The sequence below is a fragment of the Mustela nigripes genome, chromosome 12 (assembly GCF_022355385.1).
Source record: "Mustela nigripes isolate SB6536 chromosome 12, MUSNIG.SB6536, whole genome shotgun sequence".
In the NCBI taxonomy this organism is placed as follows: domain Eukaryota; kingdom Metazoa; phylum Chordata; class Mammalia; order Carnivora; family Mustelidae; genus Mustela; species Mustela nigripes.
The window spans coordinates 51,610,670-51,631,002 of record NC_081568.1 but is presented as its reverse complement, the minus strand read 5'-3'; the positions used below and the strand labels follow the sequence as shown (position 1 = coordinate 51,631,002).

Sequence of the window (20,333 nt, the reverse complement as noted above, 5' to 3'; positions counted from 1 at the left end):
GAGCATAAGCAGAGGGAGGGGCAGAGGGAGAAGCAGACTTCCGACTGCGCAGGGAACCCAATGTGGGGCTTGATCCCAAGACCCCGGGATCATGACTTGAGCTGAAGGCAGACACTCAACAGACTGAGCCACCTAGGTGCCCCAACAAACTAAATGAAATTTAAATAAAAACTTAAAAAAAAAAAAAAGAAAGTTTGTGTTTCATGATATAAGGCATCACAATAGGTGATATACCTTATTTCTTTATTTTAGTACTTAGAAAGGAGGTCCTATGACTGCTTTCTTCATTTGAGACTAGTCAGCATAAAGAAGATAAGGTTAAAAAGAGTCTTCAGCTACTTAGTCAAAATGTTGAGCTCAGATTTAAAAAAAATTAGCAGATTACCTCAGAAAAATTTTAAAAAGAAGACAAAAAACTTTGGGCTTGTGAAAGAACTCTGCGGTGCTACAACACTGGGAGCATAGACTTGGTATCAGAAGAGTGAGTGCTGTGAAGTGTGTAAACCTGGCGATTCATAGACCTGTACCCCTGGGTATAAAAATATATGTTTATAATAAATAAAAAATTAAAAAAAAAAAGGAAGAAGAGCATCTGCTATAGACACTATCTCTTCACTTTTACAGGCCTTTGTCTTTTCATGTGTATGAAGCAGGCGCACTAAATAATTTCCAAAGTTTTTTATTATTCAGAATTTGTTTAAATTTCTACTTATCCCTCTCTCCTTATTTACAAGGCACTATGCTTGATAATCAGCCAGGAAACCATCATTTATTGAGTCCATAACTAGATCTAGCACTTGCCTAGATCTTATTGTCAGAATATCATCTGAATCTCTTCATTTAGAATCAAAGCCTTCTTTGTATTTTCCTCAAAAGCTGTTAAAAGATGTCAACTAAATCATGCACATTGTCTTCTGGTTATATGGCCTTAGGAAGATGGCTTTATCCCCAATAAGCAAAAAGAGTGATATAGCACTGACAATCAGGGTCGAATGGAAGTGGTAATGGAAAGTGGAAAACATCTGCTTTTCAGAGGTTAGTTCCTATCAACATATGGATGATTTTGCTTCATTAACATTTATTACATAGTATTCTACTAAATTATTACAAAATCTTCTAGCTTATCTCTTGATTATTTTCTTCTGTGTGATTCTGGCAAGATGTTTGCTTCAAAAACTGGGTCAATGCATTTTTAGCCCACTTTTGCCTCAGTTTCTTCATTTCAGAAGTATGCTAATTAGGCCAGGACAGAGAACTAACTATACAATAAATCAACCACCACTCCTTCTCAAGTCAATGGCAGGTGATGGTAATTAGTCATGGCACTCTCCCACTGAGCTCAGATGCTTATTTTCCAATTTCAAATCTTCTCTGTTTAATTACCCACAGGTCTTAAACCCTTTTCTGAAGCAATCTTCTCTGAGACTTAAACATTAAAGGGGCATTTAAAACCCGATTACTATAATTTTCATCTATTCAATAAATATTTTTTGTGTGTCTACATCATATTAGGCTCTGTACTAGGAAATGCTGAATAAAATAGGTTGTGCTTTCATGGGAGTTTTACAGTCTCCAGACAATAAAAATGTCAACCAATAAATAAAACTAATAATTATTGCTATAACACATGTAAATTAAACATGTATTATAATCAAGAAGATGGGTGGGACTGTATGTAAATTTAGATAAGGTCATTAGGGAAGCCCCAGAAGATGACATTTATGCTGAGAAGTGAAAAATAAAAGAAGCCACTTACATAAAGAACCAAGGGAAGAGTAACCCAAGTAGAGAAAAGAGCATGTATAAAGGCTCTGAGGTAGAAAGCAGATTTTTATTTAACTTCAGTTTTCTTACATGAGACATTATGTGTTTTCTACTTGCTATCCATTTCCTCCTTCCTAAAATACCTCCTATTTTCTTCAGGCTAACAATGTGCTTAGTTAAGAATATTTCTTCCCAGCCTCATTTGTAGTCAGCATTGGCAATGAGACACATCTTTGGTTAATGAGATACACATAAATGTCTGCTAGGATTTTAGGGAAAGCTTTTATCTCTTCAATACAGGTGTCCGTTCTTTCTTCTTTGTCCACTATTCTTTATTTTGAAAGCAGATGCAATGGCTGGAGTTGCAGCAACCATTTTGTGATCAGGAAGAACATCTAAGGGCATCTTAACACATCATCATTTTTAAGATGCTGACAAAACAACAATCAACCAACAATCACTTACCACCATTCATCTTATATAAAAATATAAACCCCTCTTCTTTTTCAGCTAGCTATACTCACGGCTTGAAAGCATTCCTGACTAGTACACTAAACAAGTAATTTGTTGTTCAAAACAAGGTATTTCTGAAGGTAAAAGGGGGCACTACTAGTAGTTATACCAGGATATAAGGCAAAAGTAAGTACTGCCCCAGGCAACCTATAACGCATGATCTTCCTAAGTATAAGATTTTGTGGATTAGATGAGCTGATACATATACAAATGTTTAAAATACTGCCTGGCATACCAGTAACACATAATACATAATATTGTTAAAAATGGAGGTGGTAATCAGGAGAAAATATAGTAGTCTGAAACATAGAATATACATTAAATTGGGAAAAGAGTGAGGAGGAGGGAGTTATCACCAAAGGCCTGTTTGGCTGACAATTTTTGAAGTAGTTTGTCCTTGGGTTTCAGTATAGAATTCGATTTATAAATAAACTTGTCTTTCCATGACTAGAGCTGCTAGGAGCCTGAAGGCCCTTTGCTATTTTCTTTGCTTGCTGTCTTCCTACACCACCACTATTTTTTTTTTTCTATGAATCATATCTTCACCAAAATAGTTGCTTAGACTGTCTGTCTAGTGGGAACAGAAAGATGGTTAGGTAGTCCAGGAGCTGACTCAGTCTAAAAGTAACTCTCCTGCAGGAAACCAGGAATACATTGTTCTTACTTCTTACTCCCTTTACATATGCATACTAGTCAAAAGCAGAAGGCTAGAGGAAGACAAGAGAACCTGACTCTGCTGGGCAGAGTTCTGTTCTCTTGGCTCCTCTAATGTGTGCCTGCATAGTTTCAAATAGCAGAAGCCTTAACAGTTATCATAAAGGTATCTAGGATACCTTCAAAAGCATTAATATACACATAAATTTCACGGGATATCCAAACAGATCTAGAACTTTTCAAAAGGCTACGATTAGGGTAAATTCTCATCAGGCAATATTTGTTAGGTGTAGGCTTCATTATGAAGAAACAATTATCATCCACTGCTGTCACCTACCAATATTTTCATCTGATAAACAACTTGCAATATTCTTAAAGTCAAACAAATGTCAGCAATGATACAAAATAAGCACAGTGATCTCCATCTATTGGCAGGGAGTTATTATCTATGTGGTAAAAGCATCCATACTCCACTTGTTTTTCCATGAATACAGCTTTAACAAAAGTAGATTTTTTTCCCTAATTAATTAAATCCACTCTTTCTTATAATAATATCTTCCTGAAATAACATTAAAAATGAAATTAAAGATTATTACTTATAAAATGTATTTTTTAAAAATTTTTATGTATTTATTTGAGAAAGAGAAGGAGAGAGAGAGAACGAGGAGGGAGATGTGGGGTGGGAGCGGGGAGAAAAAGACTGAGCAGGAATCCTGATTAAGGCTTGATCCTAGGACATGGAGGTCATGACCTGAACTGAGGGCAGACAATCTTAACGTACCAAGTCATCCAGGCACCCCTAGAAAGTATTTGCAGCAAATCACTGAACTTTCTTCATTTTTTTCTTTATCTGTTTTCTAACAGGTTTTACTAATTGGAGGTTTCTTGCTTAAAGACTTAGGTTTCTCAGGGGTGCTTAGGTGGCTCAGTCAGTTAAGCATCCTACTCTTGCTTTTGGCTCAGGTCATGAAATCAGGGTTGTGAGATTGAGCCCCGCATCAGGCTCTGCACTTAGTATGGAATCTGTTTGTCCCTCTCCCTCTATTCCTCCCCCTGCTCTCTGTCTCAGATAAGTAAATGAATAAAAAAAAATCTTAAAAGAAATACTTAGGTTTCTCATAAGAATAAAAAAAAAATTAAAATTAAAAATTTACTCACAGCTTCCAAATTTTAGTGGGCAGGCATGTGCATCCATCGGGAAGTCCTCCAAATGCATTGGACACTCAGCTCTCACCGTCAGCCTTATCAGTTGAGGAAAACAGAGGATATAAACAAGAGCCCTATAGATTGGGCACTTACTGATAAATATGACTCGATGTTATTAACTATAGCAAATATATTAAGAAAAGCAAGCGAGGCAGGCACAACAGCAGCATGATACTGAGCTCTTAGCCAAAGTATCTAAAAGGAATTATTTCCAACAACGATTGGATTTTGTTTTTGTTTTGAGAAAAACATTGACATCAGATTTTGTATGATGGGCAAGCATTTGTTATGTTTCCGAGGACCAGCTTCATTACTTAATCCACCCAGACCCAGAAAATCTCTCAGGACTAAAACTAGATGTAAGCAAATAAATACTTGGATAAAGACTTGGTGGAGAAGAAGACATGGATATCTAGGAAGAGAAGAGGATGTCTCCTCTGCTCAGGGCAGCTCTCCCTATCTCCTTCTTTAAAACAGCACAAATGGGATAAACCAACAAAGGAAATAGGCAAAGGAGAGTTGCAGGTGATCTCACTATATTCCCACCATTTCGTTTTATACAAATTTACTGTCTAATGGAAGCCAGGACTCTGCTTGGCTTCTCTTTAGTCCCTATCTTCAGTTCTATTTACATTTGAAAAATATATTTCACTGAAATATACTTGATTTTGTTTGGTGGAATTATGAGGGAATTTATGTCAAATTCCTCACATGGTTCTTATAAAATATATTCACTCATATTAGTAAGTAGCTCAAGAAATGTGGTAGGGATGGCTTTATAGTCAGTAAACTCATTAAGTTGCAATGTTGATTAACGCAAATATGAAATGTATAAATTAATGATCAAACTTGCATCTTAAAATCAAAATATTAAGGAAAGTTATGACATATTAGCAGAGGTGGTTTAGGAGTTTAAAAGTTTAGGAGATGGACAGTAACAGGCTAGTTATTGACGAAGAACACAGCACTCCCCAGGTAGTATGATTTGGGCAACTTTTCAGTAGGTACAAATCTTGCCCCAGAAAATTGTCAGCTGCGAGGAATAAATATGGAACTTAGGCTCAAAAACAAGTGTAGGGTGTTTTGTAAGAGGAGAATATTTCAAGTCTCAGTTATAAATAGATCCTACTTGGATGATCTGAAAAGGTCTCAGCACGTCTGTCCACTGATCCTCCATTTTTTTTTCTCTCTCTCTTTTTTAGAAAATTGTCATTCTTTAATTCTATTACATGTTTACTAGTTGAGTCTAACATCTAAAGCGTCTCTTGAAGCATTTTTTTCCCTTTCTTTTTCATTTGGATATTTTGTATAAAAACATAGAAATTCTGGCAGCTTTCTTCAAAAGCAAGAATCACTTTATTCCCACATTAAACAAAATCCACCAAGTCTAGGATTTTGTCTCCATTACCTTTTTGTGCCAGAGGAACACTTGGGACGGTCTGAATTACCAAGTACTGTCCAGGTCTATAAAAACAACACTCTAACAAGTCACTTGGGTATGAAATAACTACTTCCCTTAAGAATGAGTTCTGGACATTTTTTAATTGCTTACAAATTAGGAATATTTTAAACATTTTTTTCTTTAAAAGTATTCACAATGTTTTTTGTTTCATATTTTCTTCATTGAACCATAAATGAATAAAGATATCTAGCTGCCAGGTTTTCCAATAATCTCAAAATGGAGAAATGTTTATTAAGCAGGAATTTTACACACACACACACACACACACGTATGTTCTTCATATATGTAAATATTCTTCAATGTAAGCAAAATTAAGAATATTTATATTCTCAGTCTAATAATAACACTATAAATTCAGATACTTCTTCTAAGTGCATACTTCCACATGAATCTACAGTTTTTAAGATAGTTGAACTGTTCTTTTTTTTTTTCCCCCTCCTTTTTTAAGTAGAAACATTTTTGGATACATACCTTGAGATTGCTTCTAGAAATATGATCTAGAACTTATTGGGAGGCAGCAATATATGAGGTTAGTAGGAATAGAAGTTCCTCATATTGAATTAGAGCAAGTTGGAGAGATACTTGTGACATATTACTTAATATACATTATAAGCCTCCCCCACTTTACCTAATCATTTTACTTAATGCTTTAATACCTGCATTAAACAGTCTGTTTATTTTTTTTTATAGCGGAATAATTATTAAGGTTGAAAAAAGAGGGCAAAGAGGAAACCAGAGGCTCCACCATGGCCCATCAGCTTCATGATCACATATATATGGAAGAGAAGTACAGAAAGAATCACAGAGAGAAACACAGTCACCCTTACCTCATGGTGTATAACAAGGTGCCATCCTCTGTGATCCTCAGGAGTTTGTTGGGCATGGTCATGTTGTGTGCTACTGACTTCTTTCCATTGTGAAAAAAGGTATCCGGAGTCCAAATCTTACTTGCCATTAGGTTATTTAACCGGAGAACTGTCATCGGTCCTTTAAATTTTAATCTTTCATCCTTCCAGCTTTGACGGAAAAATACATCTATTGTATATTCCTAGATAATTTTGGAAAATGGCAAAGAGTTCAGGGAGCTGTATTTTGCAATGCAAATACTCAGACAATGCATAATTTTTACAACTTTAAAGGCAAAATATGAGCTAGGTGACGTTTTCAAAAGTAAATTTGTGGTGGTCTGTACATAGTGGTTTCCAGTGAATCATTTTTTAAAATATCTAAAATGCCAGAAATATTGCTTGGTCAGAAAAAATTCACAATTATCTCCTCAAGTATGTGAAAAGAAAATCATGCCCTTCTCCCTATACCTCTACCACACCAGCACTCAAAAAAATAGAATACAGTACACATAAAAACAAAACTCATGCTGGAGCTTACTGTTTAAATTAGATAATGACAGCTACTTACATACAGTATTTTGGGGGGTCCTTCCTTAGTCTGAAACCTCACAGTCAATTTCAAATCATTCGTGGTTCTAATACTAGCCTGGTAATCCCCATCTCTTTTATGGATAAGCAAAAACAATTTTTTTTTTACAGATAATGTTTATAGTCTTTCAATTTTCCACAACAAAGAAGATTATGAAAATAATCTGTTTCACTGTTAATTGGGAATCTTTGCAAAAAAAAAAAGCAGAATATGAGGGTGTGTGTGAGTGTGTATCTGAGTATATGTGTGTAGAAGACACATGAGAAATGTGTGAAGCTCATCATCATTCACAGCCAGGGAATCTATTTATTTGAATAAACACAGCATTCCTTATGGCAATACCCAGAGACAAACATCTGCTAATCTGAAAACAAGCAATGTGACTTACCAGCTCCTAAAACTGAAAAGGGTAATATCCATCTTCCTTGCAGCACTTGCTACACTGACACTAAATTTGGAACTTAATGGTTTGAAATAAAGATTACCACATTCTCCATTAATCTTAGCATGCTCCAAACTGGAAGGAAGACTAACTTGAAAACATCATGCTACATTTTCTTAATCCCCTAAACTCTAATGTATTAGAGAAAGCTGTTTTTTTTTTTTTCAAATCTTATACATATCATCTTTAGAACATGCAGAAAAAATGTCTGTGTCTAAGCATATTTTGCATGAATTTAACTATCTGCTTTTTTCCTCAAGCTTTAAGTAAGATTGGGTAAAGACTGAAGAAAGGTTTATCCTTCTGCCACACATATGGTATAGCTAAGACCTTCTGATCAAGTAATTAATAATTATTGGATAGTTTACAGAGGACCGGGCATAGTGCTATATCTTGACTGAAACAGCAACAAGGAAGTGTAACATGATGTCAGTTTATGTTTGTGGGAAGACAAACTACCTTGTTTGTTGCTTAGGAAGTGTCTTGTGTCTGGAAGTGTGACATGAAAAGGCACTGAGTCACATGACATGGGAATTTTCTCACCAGGAAACATTTGTTAAGCATCTTTAAATTTAGCAGAGGGAGAAATTGCTTAAACTTGGATGCTGTAAAGAAAACTCATGGAGTAGGTTGGGCATCCAATGGTATTTTCCATGAGGAAAGAGATGGGGTGGGAACCTATGGACAACACTGGGAAATGATACACAGGAGCAGTGCTTGCCAGGAAGCAAAGGGATGGATTTACCCTGAGCTCTGTATGTTCTCTTTTCTGCACGATAGGCTTATGAGATATGGGTATGATAGTCAGGACATTTCTATTACTCAGGAATCAGCCACATAAGCTCTATTTTCTATCCAACTGAACTACTTGAGCCTGTCAAATAGTAGAAGAACAGTCACTTGTTAAATCAAGATGTCCAACTGACCATATTCCTATGAATCCAAAAATTTTATTTAGTTGATTTGTTCATTTGCTCCAAGGATATTTTTGAAAATGAAATGAAATAAATGTTAAATATCTTAAAAACTTTAAAATAGATTTATTATCAAATCTTTGATAAGATACATCCCAAAGTCAGTGATTCCAAAAATTATATCAAAACTTGCCAAATTCCTCATGTTTACATATTTGTCATGTTTACAACCAGCTTTACTTACCTGGCTAATGGCAGACACTGAAATTCCCAAATTCATATGATATTCTCCCTCCAAATACTATACTGGCCACACAAGCATGCACACACACACACTGCAAAACTAACTGGATAAGCTTTCATTTAAGTGTTCCCTTCAGCTGGAAGTGGAAATGAAAAGTGAAATAAAAACACTTGGTAACAATGAGATCCTATCTAAGCAAGAGTGTAAAAATTTAGTGTCCCATTTTCTAAGAACTGCCCTTGCAACATTGCCATGGTAGCAGCAGGAGGTTCTCAGCATGACCTCACCCTTGGGGACACAGTGCACTAGACCAGGATGGGCCGGAGCTCCTTCTTTAGGAAGCTGGAATATGAGGGAGGAGAGGCAGAACCCACAGCATAATGGTTATGGATGTAAGTTCTAAACTTTTTAACTAGAACTAAATTGTCTGTCTGCCCGATGTGTGACTGTAGGTCATTCTCTATACTCCAGATTCCACTCTATAAAGTGGGGATCATACCGTAGCGATTTCACTTGCCTATTGTAAGAAGTGAGTTAATGATGGAAGTGAACAGTTTACAAGAATGTCTGAAACAGAGGAAGTTCTCAGTAAACATTAGAAGTTATTTGTCTCCCCATTTCTTTGCTCATCAACACAAATTTATATTAGATTTCAATGTCGCTGAGAATGAAAAAAGTGCTCTTTGTTTGGATTGGTAGCAGGATAGGAAACCTCAGGAAAGTGAGGAGGTCATAACCAAGTAAAGTAAAATATGAAGGCAAAGGAAAAGACTCTACAGAAGACTGAACAAGTAGGAAGTTCTGACAAAGATGCTGCTCAAGGTTCAGTGTTCTAGCTGCCACCATTCAAGTGACAAGTCTCTCTCCACGTTACCCTGCTCAATAGTGTAGGTTGCTGGAGAATGTGAGTCTTACTCTGAAGACTGGACAGAACATCCATTATGTTCCTACATAAATATTGTTTTGAAGTGTTCCCACTTGCATCATCTACTACCATCTGTGTGTGCTTTGACTTCATACGTTTTCACCACTATGGAAAACAGGGCTCTGCAACTGTGCTGCCTGGATATTTCTGTCAGAACCTAGTGCCCTGGGATTGTGCCATTTGATTGCCAATTAATGGTTTTTAAAATAAAGTTAAGGAGTTGCCCTAATTTTGTTTTCTATTCCAGATGAAGTCAGATGCCTTGGGAGCTATGGAACCTCTAGGGGCACACAGCCTGAGTTCAAGTTGCTACTTAGCTAGGTCACTTTCCTCCTCTGGAAACTGGATAATAATAATGCCTAGGTAAAATCATGAGTACTAGATGAAATATGATCTATAAACCTATTAGCATGGTGCTTGACATATTATAAGCATTCATTACTGTTGAATTGTTATTACAGTTATCCTTATTAGATATTTTATTAGTTATCACTTTAAAAACTACAAAGCTTTTCTTGTCTTGAAAACAGCTTTGTCATTGGCCTTCTAATTTTGATAGACTCTAAGTCATACTGCTCTTTATTTGTAATTCACCCATAATGTGGTTTAAATGAGTAATCTCCAATGAATTGGCCAGGTAGCCTCTTAGCATATCAGTTGTAGACCTGGGTAATTTGGTCCTCTGACGGAACAATTCAAACATTATCTTGTTCAGAAATTTTAGGCAACAGGAAGTATAACCGGCTTAGACACTCTGTTCCTTCTTCCTATCTGATTTTTGACCAAAGGCCATTTATGAAAAGTAATGCATAAGTCATAGACTTAATGGTGTATCGAAAACCCCAACATACACCTTTAGTCCAAGACAAAAAAAAAAAAAAAATCAGTGTTTCCTTAAATGACAATCTAAGCAAATAACTCAAAGGTATGCCAAATATTTTGAAAAGAAAATATGCCTTTATTTGAGCACCGTCCTGTAACAACTCGTATTGAGCATCTAATCTTTGTGAGGCATTATGAAAGATGCCAGCGATAGAGAATATTCATTTTTAATTATGATGATGGTAATGATAATAATGATAATGAGGAGGAGGAATAATATCATTATCAGTGTGTGATGTTTGTAATGCTTCATCCCCTCTTGATGTTTCCATTTATGAGAAGAGAGCTTCACCGGTGCAAAACTTCTGAATGCTCTCCAATCCCTCATACTCCTTTATTTAGGGAGGGGGAGAGGGAAGAATAATTTCATTTGATGGGTAAATCTGGAAGGAGAAATCAATCTTGCCTATCTCAGCCTCTTCTTGCTGCTCTTACATTTTTTGGCATTACTTTAGGAAAATAAGACATTTATATAAGAGAAATAACTTTGCAAAGCAGTGTTATAAATGACATCAGAAGCTAAGCTATTATTTTATAGTCAACAAATCTGACAGTCTCTGCCCTAACAAACGGAGTAGGCCAAAGTCTTACCAGGTGACTGGGTGGGTTAATCAGATCGATTCTGATGTTTACTCTCTGGAAACTCACTTGTCTACAGATATAAAGCACCTTCCACAGGACCTTAATAATTAGTAATGAAGATGATGATTCTCAATTTCCAAATCCCTTATTATCTTATTTCTCAAAAGGTTCAGAACTCAGGAAAGAGGGTATTATTTGTTGCGTCTCACAAGACTTTGTTGTAAAGACAATAGAGACAACTAAACCTACCATTAAATAAGTAGGAATTCAACACTTACTATGAGGCAACCATGCGCTGATACTCTGAGGGATTTGAGGCAAATGTATATTTACATTTTTTGGCATTACTTTAGGAAAATAAGACATTTATATAAGAGAAATAACTTTGCAAAGCAGTGTTATAAATGACATCAGAAGCTAAGCTATTATTTTATAGTCAACAAATCTGACTAGAATACAGAAAGGTAAACCTCATCCATTATCGGATTAATCAAAAAAAAAAAAAAAAAAAGGTTTTCACTAAGCTTTTGGGTCTTGATTTGGGCCTTTGTGGAAATGCAGAATTTAGATGGGTGGGAAACAGAGGGAATTTTCTATGAAGGATACACAGCATGATAAGGAGTTCAGAGGCAAAAGTAATAACTATTTAGTTTACTGAGAGTTTATTGAGCACTATCTATAAACACTTTATTTACATTGCTCATTTAAAATTCCTAACTATTTTACAAGGAGAGGCTATTACAATAATACACCCATTGTAGAGACTTTGAGGCTTATGCACTTTAGTGATTTGCCCAAAGTCATGCTATTGGCAGTGGTGAGATGTAAATTCAGCCAGCCTGGATCCTAGACAAGTTCAGCTCACCCCCAAGTGCTATGGCCTCACAGAAAGTAATATTTAAGCAAATGACTGAAGTAAATTGTCAATATTAGGAACAAGAGAGGACGGATGGTAACATCATCTGTGAACTGTACGGAATACAGGCAGAGGAGGGTAAATTTGACCTTAAACCTGACTAGGATCTATTAAATGTTCTTAATTAGAAAAGTAGCACAAGAGAATAATGCTTTAAGACAGAGTTCCAACATGGGGGAATCACAAGAGGTCCTCGGGGTGAAGAGTTCAGCAAAAAATAGTGTATAATAGTATTTCAAGAAAGTGGTCTATAGATCAACCACTATAAAACGTTGACAAAGAAATAAATACACACTTGTGCTAATTATTATATTTCTATTTCTTGCATGTATGAATTCATTTAATATTTATGATAATCCCATGAGGTATTATCATCACTCCCATGTTACACATGAAGAAACTGAGGCAAAGAGATGTTAAGGAACTTAACACACACTTATAAGCACAGAAGTTGGGAATATAAACCCAGACAGCATTCTGGTTCAGAAATCTATATTCTTACCTAACACTCTTATGCTCAGTGACTCTGATTTGCATAGTTGGTACATTTCATAACCTGTGTTAAGATCTAACCTATCTAATTATCCTGAGCCAGCATTTCCCAGTTTTTGGCTCACAGAGTATTAGCTCTACAGAATGTCAACAGTTACCACATTAAAGGTTTAGACAAATATGACTGGAAAACACTAGATTAAATGTAGTTAAACAGGTTTCCTTACTTCAGGACTTGTCAGAGCTGCCAAAGTGGGTACACTTGTGAATTTCCACACTTTGGAAAATTGCTGGTTTTAACTGATATTTTTTATAACTTTTATTCTCAATCACTTGAACTATTATGAAATCAAAGAACTTTTATGTAAAGATGGTATCAATAGAAAGGCATTTTGAAAATAATATTCAATAAGTCTATCTTTGAAATATTTCATAACAGTGTGTCTTCATGGGCTCTTTATGATTTTTTTTATTACATAGGAGTGTGGCTATTATGAGTATGCAAATATTACATCAGAGTTCTACTCTTAAACCAATTCCCATGAGATAGAAGAGAAATTCATGTTAACTTATTAGGTTGGGAAAAGAAAGAACAGGTATGCATTAATTTTATTTTTATTCTTGGTAATAATTAATGAATTTCTTTTGCAGTGAAGCTAAACATTTCCCACCAATGTGTTTTATTTGAACTATTTCTCTGTCTAATTCTGATCAACTATTCACTCAGCTTTTACACTCACATCCCCTTTCTAGCCAAGAATAATTCGGAAATCATGATGTTCATGGCTACTGTATAAGAATGCTGGCTATCTAGAGACATAGCATCTTTCAATCAACATGCCCTCCTAAATAAAATGTAAGGCAGATTACACTAGTTGGCTTACAGAACATAACCCAAGTCAAAGCAATCATTTCAGGGATGGAAAAAAAGAAGACTGCAATGGTTGATATCATAAATGGGTTTGGTCTGGAAAGTAAGTGGGTATTTTCTATGATATAAATATTATATATTAGTATATGTTATAAATTATATAAGCATACAGAAAAACACAAAGATATAGCTAAGCTATTTCAAGTTATTCTCTAAGTACTTGGTTTATATTTTCCTTTCAAAAGTTAAACTTATGAAATACACCAAGAAAACCAAAAATGCAGTGTCACTTACCATATCATGGTCTGAAACAGGTCCGAAACTGGTGACGAAGATGTCAGTCTTCACTTCAGTTACACGCTCTGATGAAGCAGGAAATTGGGACAGTGAATGTCTATCAACAGTCTTTATTAGATCTCACTACCACATACTCATACCCAAATGGGAAATTTATTGGCTTTGATTAGCTATTTCTAAAATTGGTCCACTGTGTAGTCCTGATAATTTACTGCTTACACACGAAATTTCACAGTTAATATTTTTCAATAGAGAATGAAGCCTAAATATGCCACTTTGGGAGGCAGACTTTATGGAAAAGTCAGCTGCTGCTTAACAAATTCCTCAAGAATGGGCACATTTTCCTAATGATACCAAGCCATTTCACATTGTAATAAAAAAACATGTTGGCATATGGGTGTCATTTAAGCTTAAATACTCTTACAGAGCTCACCAGATCCTTTAGCTATTTCAGATACTTCTGGGAAGTATACAGTATACTGTAGCAAGCTTTATTAACTCCTTAAGGGCTCAAGGGCATGTTTTGTAAATGATGCTTTCTGGCATTAAATCATAACTGGATCATCCAAATTACTCCCCAGGAAAAACTGACAACCTATATCAATACTTGCAATTTTGAGGACAAGAAGAATATATTATGGCACGGAAAAAGTTCGTTTAGTAGATTCCATTTCAAGTTCAATGCAATTTTATTTTATTAGTCTCTGAGGCATATATATCAACCAATAAAACATATTCATTATAGTCTGGTGACAACTCAACACAGGCATTTTCAAGGAAATTCAGCCACCCCCCCAAAAAAAATGATAGAAAAATGCTGCTTTCATAAAAGGACACAATTTGTTTAGAGGTGAGAGTGAAAAATATGGCTTTGTAATTTTAAACTGTAGCTCTGAGAAATAATGGTCCAGTATCTTAAGCAATTCATTTTATTTATCAGGACATTTATATCTCTGAGGTAGGACATTAAAAAGGTGATCCAATATAAGCAGTAATGAATTCTTCTGAAAATCAAGAATTTTATCTCTCAGCAATTCACTTGTAAACAGTTAATACTTTCAGTATAAATTTCTCTCAAGAAGGTCATGTTGTATACTGTACAAAATGTGTACCACAAATGAGAATATAACTTGGGAGGTAGAGATAATCCCTCCAATAACCAATATAATATTTTTTGGCTCCTTTCCCTTCCCCCCTTTCTTTCTTTTCTTCCTTTTTTCTGCCTAACAATTTCATTGGCTCCAAAATGTTTAAATGGGCCCCCTGACGTAAGAATTATCTGAGATTTACTCTTTAAAAAACTTGAAAATGGAGGATATAGTTTGAGACAAAAAAAACAGAGCTGTGTTTTTAGAACTCACTTCCTAGGGCACCTGGGTGGCTCAATGGCTTAAGCCTCTGCCTTCCCTCATGTCATGATCCCAGGGTCCTGGGATCCAGCCCTACATGGGCTCTCTGCTCAGCAGGGAGCCTGCTTTCCCCTCTCTCTCTGCCTGCCTCTCTGCCTACTTGTGATCTCTGTCAAATAAATAAAGAAAACTTAAAAAAAAAACTTTAGAACTCACTTCCTTCCAAAGTCAGTGTTAACCTTCTACAGCAACTAAAGAGCTTGAAAGGAACAGCCATCAGCAATGTCTTAGCTGGAGTAACCACTGGCCTGTTCGGGCTGTTTCCATCCTCTTTCTGTCTGCATTTGCCCAGTGCTTCCATCTCTTTTTCTCTCCTGCACCCTCTTTCCATATGTATTCTTTACTCAATTAACTCTTTTTCTTAGTTTAAACATCTGTTATTTCTTAAGACTCCATCTAGAGCTCACACTTTATTAGAATACCAGGACTGACTTTCAATTAAAACAATAATAAAAAGAAAATGCATGTTATCTATTCCCAAAAGCTGGAATTTATTTTATTAACTGAGCTCATTATTGTCCTTTCTTTTTCAGCATTTTCCTTTCTAGTTTAAGCAAAGGAGCCTTTGATATGAAAAAAAAATGCACTTATTGCCATGAAAATAGTACAAAAAGAAAGATATCAGGTAATAGAGAATTGGGCACATTTTCTTCCTAATTACTAGTATCCCAGGTATGCTCCTTATTGGTAATAATTTTATTTCTTGTTACTTATATAGATTAATTTATTTCTTTTAAAAGTACCCTATATTATGTGATCAAGGAGAATTAATATTTATATTTTCTTTTTACAAAAATCTTCAAAGAGTTGGATCCTCTTGTTATTTTATTTATTTTTCTGAGTGGTTGATTCAACCTAATTTTGTTTCTAAGGTTGAGTTTATATAAACTGTAAGACTTATGGTGAATATCTTACAGATCTGGGTAACATCTACAGAATTAAAATTATGTTCATTCTTCCTTTTTTATTTTTGTGGTAGGGATCTACTATTAAATGCATGTTCATTTGGGAAATATGTATGAATCCCTATCAGCATACTTGCAAGTGCTTTGCAGTTTGGGACAGCTTTCCTGAACTCCTTTATCACCATTATCTATTTCTTGCATGTAGGGAGGGCATAATTTTTATACTTCAAGGTAACTCTCCAAGGTAGCTAGCTTTACAAAAATTGGCTCAGCAGATGTTTTAGGAGCAACCAATCTGTTTTATCTAGCATGATAAAGCGCTCTAAAGAAATGAGATATCCACTTGCCAAATATATGGGCTATTTCCCTCTGCTGTTTTTAAATTGTTAGTAAATGATGTTGCCATATAACTAACAAATTATAAAGACCAAAAAGCCTATTTATAAAGATTACTGTACCAATAAAATGGAATGTAAAACATGGTTAAGTTCATACACATTAATTGCCAAACATAATTGTTAGTGTGCCATATAGAAGGATTAGGAATAAATGCAAAGCAGTTCACACAAATGGCTATAATCACACTTTAAAAATCTATTTCTTTAATCCTTTATCTATCCTTGCCCCTAAGTATCTTTACCATACCAGTTCATCATCTTCAAGTGCTTGACCTTATTTTCTACTAGTTCTCTCCCTCTGATACCTTCCAAACATCACCACTGTAATATTCCAAGGCATGCACCCTGACTGAGAGCCCTCACCTGAGTCCAGATGACCTTCTCACTATGCACTCTAATCATACAGATATCCTTAAAGAGTTTCTGATTTGTGCTCTCTGTTCATCCTGTTTTCCCTCCAAACATATTGACAAACACTAAGGTTAAGGTAGCAAAATTTCCAAACTGCAGACTGCCTGGTGGGGGTTGGGAGGAGTGCAGGGACACTCAACTACTAAATGTAAGAGGTGGGTGATGCACCAGAAGAGAAAGCACGATGGTGCTACGACATCCGGGAAACCATCTGGAACTTGGGATACGGTAATTAAAGAAAGGAAACAACACTTTCTGTATTTTTCCCTCTAACATATTTTCCTTGCCACATACCCAAACGGTTTTCTTTGATTTGTCATCAGCTGTTTGTGAGTGGCCAGTTTCCACTGCTGAAAAACTCTGCTTATTATGTATGTCTCTGGAAGATTCATCATGAAAATTAGCATGTCAATGTCTTTAAGAAATCATGTTTTAAATACATGTCATCAACCTTTTTTATCCCTGTATTTCCCAAACTTATCTGGGAATGTTACTCTAAAATGTTACAAAAGCCTTGGGTAAACATAAGGCTAATGTTATTTATCATGTTGTTTATTTAAATCTTTTTTTAACTTGAAAGTATGTTCAGAAATTTCAAAAAGAAAAATATGAAGAAAATTAACCCCCTTAGATTATCTTCATTCACATACATCTACTGCTAATATCTTGATGTATTCCTTTCCTCCTTTATTTTCCCCCTATTCAAATGATTATCCTTAAACCACATTCTAATTCAGTTGAGTACATTTCAGTGACAAGAAATAGGTTCCTTTGACCAAAAGTATGTTTTTCCTTACAACTCACAGGCTATTTCCTTAGTGATACATGAAGTCATTCTTTAGACAGAAGATTTATAATTCAGAGTGCAAAGGTTCAAGATAGAGGACCGTTATGAATGTACTTTAGTCAAATTATAAAAAGTTAACTTGCCTTTTCAGTAAAGAAATGATGATTTGAAATCCAGACCCATTTAGGTCTAGGATCAGGCTTAAATGGAAGATATGCTCATATGTATGTGCCTGGGCTTATATCTCAGAGAATTGTTGAGGAATCTTCTTTTTTCCAATTCTGGGAAGATTTAGTCATCTTTTCCCCCTCCTTTCCAACTTGAAATTCCCACAAATCCCCATTAAGGGGAGAAATATATAGATATATAACTTTAGGAAGTTATTTATTATTTAAGGAATTATTTATTATTGAAGGAACATTAGAACATTAAAATCCAAATTTTATGCTCTAATACCAGACTTTATTGATTCAGCACTGAACTCTCGTGTTATTAGAAATACCTAGAAAGTACTCAAGGCCTTTCTACAAATCACATGAGGAAAAGTGAAGATACTTTAATGTTCTAAAATATTTTATTTAAGACCATACAACATGAGTCAGGAACTTCTAATGAAGTTTAGCTAGAGTGATTTTACTGTTATTCAAATGTAAACATCAATGAACCCCTTATGAAACTAGGAAATTGTCTGAAAATGGAAACAATTAAAATAACCCAGTTGGAGGAAATGTTCAAAGAGCAGATTAATTAGCAAATAATTTTTAAAGTATTTTCTTCACAGTAATCCTTCCCTGTCCATTATAAAAAAAATCAACAGTCTTTAAAATTTGTATAAATTTATATACATGTTAGACTGTCATAGGGATAATCATGGAATAGTTCTGTAAAATGAAATTATAATTTTGGTGATTATTATTATAGTAATTTGGGATACCTTAAAATAGTACATCAATGTCAGCAAAATTTTTGATGATAAATAAACCAATTAAAATCAGTCTTTAAAGAAGATATCCTTCAAACATATACTTTATATACATATATAAAAGCTTTATATATATGATTTGTGTATATTTGTTATTTATATACACACAATGTATATCTATATATACAAACACATACACATACTGTGTTATATACTCTATAGCTGTTAGACAGTAGTAAATCTGTTTTTAACAGAGATTTCTTACAATGTTGATATCCTGCTGATAAGTATTGAAATAACAGATGTTTTGAAGTGATAATTAAAAAAGATGATTAGTGCTTGAGGCAGAAATGAGAAAAGCAGTATAGTATAGTAAGTAGTAAGCACACTCGATTAAAAGTCAAAACACTCAGATTTTAACTCTGATTCTCCTGGAGAACAAGCTGTGTGATTTTAGGTACAAGCCTTTAATCTTTCTGAGCCTGTTTCTTCCCCTTTTCAGTGAAGAAATAACACCTGCACAGTTGAGTACATCACGCTAGAGTAAGGGCGGAATAAGATTAGATGCTAAAAACACTGTGAAATACATTTGTTGAGTATATTAGTTTAACCAACAAATGTTTACTGAGCATTTTCTATACGCCACACAGGCACTGTTCTAAGTAATAATACTGGGTTGGTGAACAAAAGTGCAAATGTTCCTATTCTGTAGCACATCTTACAGTCTTGGGGAAAACCTATTTTAGATAGGTTAGAAACATAAATAGGAAAGATAAATAGATGATAGATTAGATGCACGAATTGGTAGTAGATGACAGGAAGGTGACAGATATAATTACATATATAATTATATCCAAACACATACACGAATTATACAAATTCATTTCGGATCACTGTAAGTACTCTGAAAGGGTGTCTTTTGAAGAGATAACTTTGAACTGAGACCTCAATGATGAAAAAAATTCAGGGAGGAGCAGAAAGAGAAAGATTATTAAAGGAGGAGAAGAAAGAACAAGATCTGAGGTGAGAGCAAATGTGTGATATTTAAGACACAAAAAGCCCGGGGGCACCTGGGTGGCTCAGTCAGATAAGCATCTTCCTTTGGCTCAGGTCATAATTCCAGGGTCCTGGGATTGAGCCCTGTATTGGTCTCCCTGTTCAGTAGAAAGCCTGTTTCTCCCTCTATCCCTTCACTCATTTGTGCTCTGCCTCTCTCTCAAATAAATAAAATCTTAAAAAAAGAAACAGAAAGTCTGATAATACATCTGGAGCCTGGTTATGTCAGTGATCATGGTACAAGAGGACACTGTGGTGGGAGTGGGACCACACCTAAAGAGCTTTCTGCATTTCACTAAGCAGCTGACCTTTATTCTAATGCAATAAAGAGCCTTTGGGTAATGAAGTGAAATGATGTTACTGGTGATTTAAGAAGATAGCTGATGCTGTGTGAATAATGCGTTCTAAGAGTGTCATAAAAAATGGAATAGGGAATCAACAATGAAGAATTAAAGATGGTGTTTTTATTAAGAATGCCTATCACAACAATTTATTTAATATGGTATTGGCCATATTTTCACTGGAAATGCTGTCTACTGAGGAACTCAGAGTAATATTCACTAGGCCCTATTCTGTAGACTTACAGTTTATGAAGGGGGTTTATTGTCTCCTTTATGTTATTTTCTATCTGTTAATTCACAGAAGCAGTCACTGTATGGAGACTAAATGGACTAACATTAGTCATCATAATAAAGTATATCTTAAAATCCCACTTGGAAATGGTCCTGTTTGGAAATTGAAAATGTTCTGGGCTCCCTACATAACCGTCAGTGTGTACTCCTGGATTGGACAACGTTTCAGCTCCCTGCCAATCTACCTGGGGCAACATTTTTGCTCCATGTCC

General features: G+C 35.2%; 1 protein-coding gene across 2 annotated transcripts in view; it reads right to left on the bottom strand.

The window, feature by feature from the left end:
- GABRA1 (gamma-aminobutyric acid type A receptor subunit alpha1) overlaps nucleotides 1-20,333 on the bottom strand; it is a 57,821-nt gene that overhangs the window by 24,088 nt on the left and 13,400 nt on the right. For both annotated transcript variants that reach the window (XM_059417304.1, XM_059417305.1), the window contains exons 4-6: nucleotides 13,599-13,666; nucleotides 6,427-6,647; nucleotides 4,090-4,172 (exon numbers count right to left, since the gene is read on the bottom strand). In XM_059417304.1, coding sequence (XP_059273287.1) covers nucleotides 4,090-4,172; nucleotides 6,427-6,647; nucleotides 13,599-13,666 — 372 coding nt within the window. The remainder of the gene's footprint in view (nucleotides 1-4,089; nucleotides 4,173-6,426; nucleotides 6,648-13,598; nucleotides 13,667-20,333) is intronic.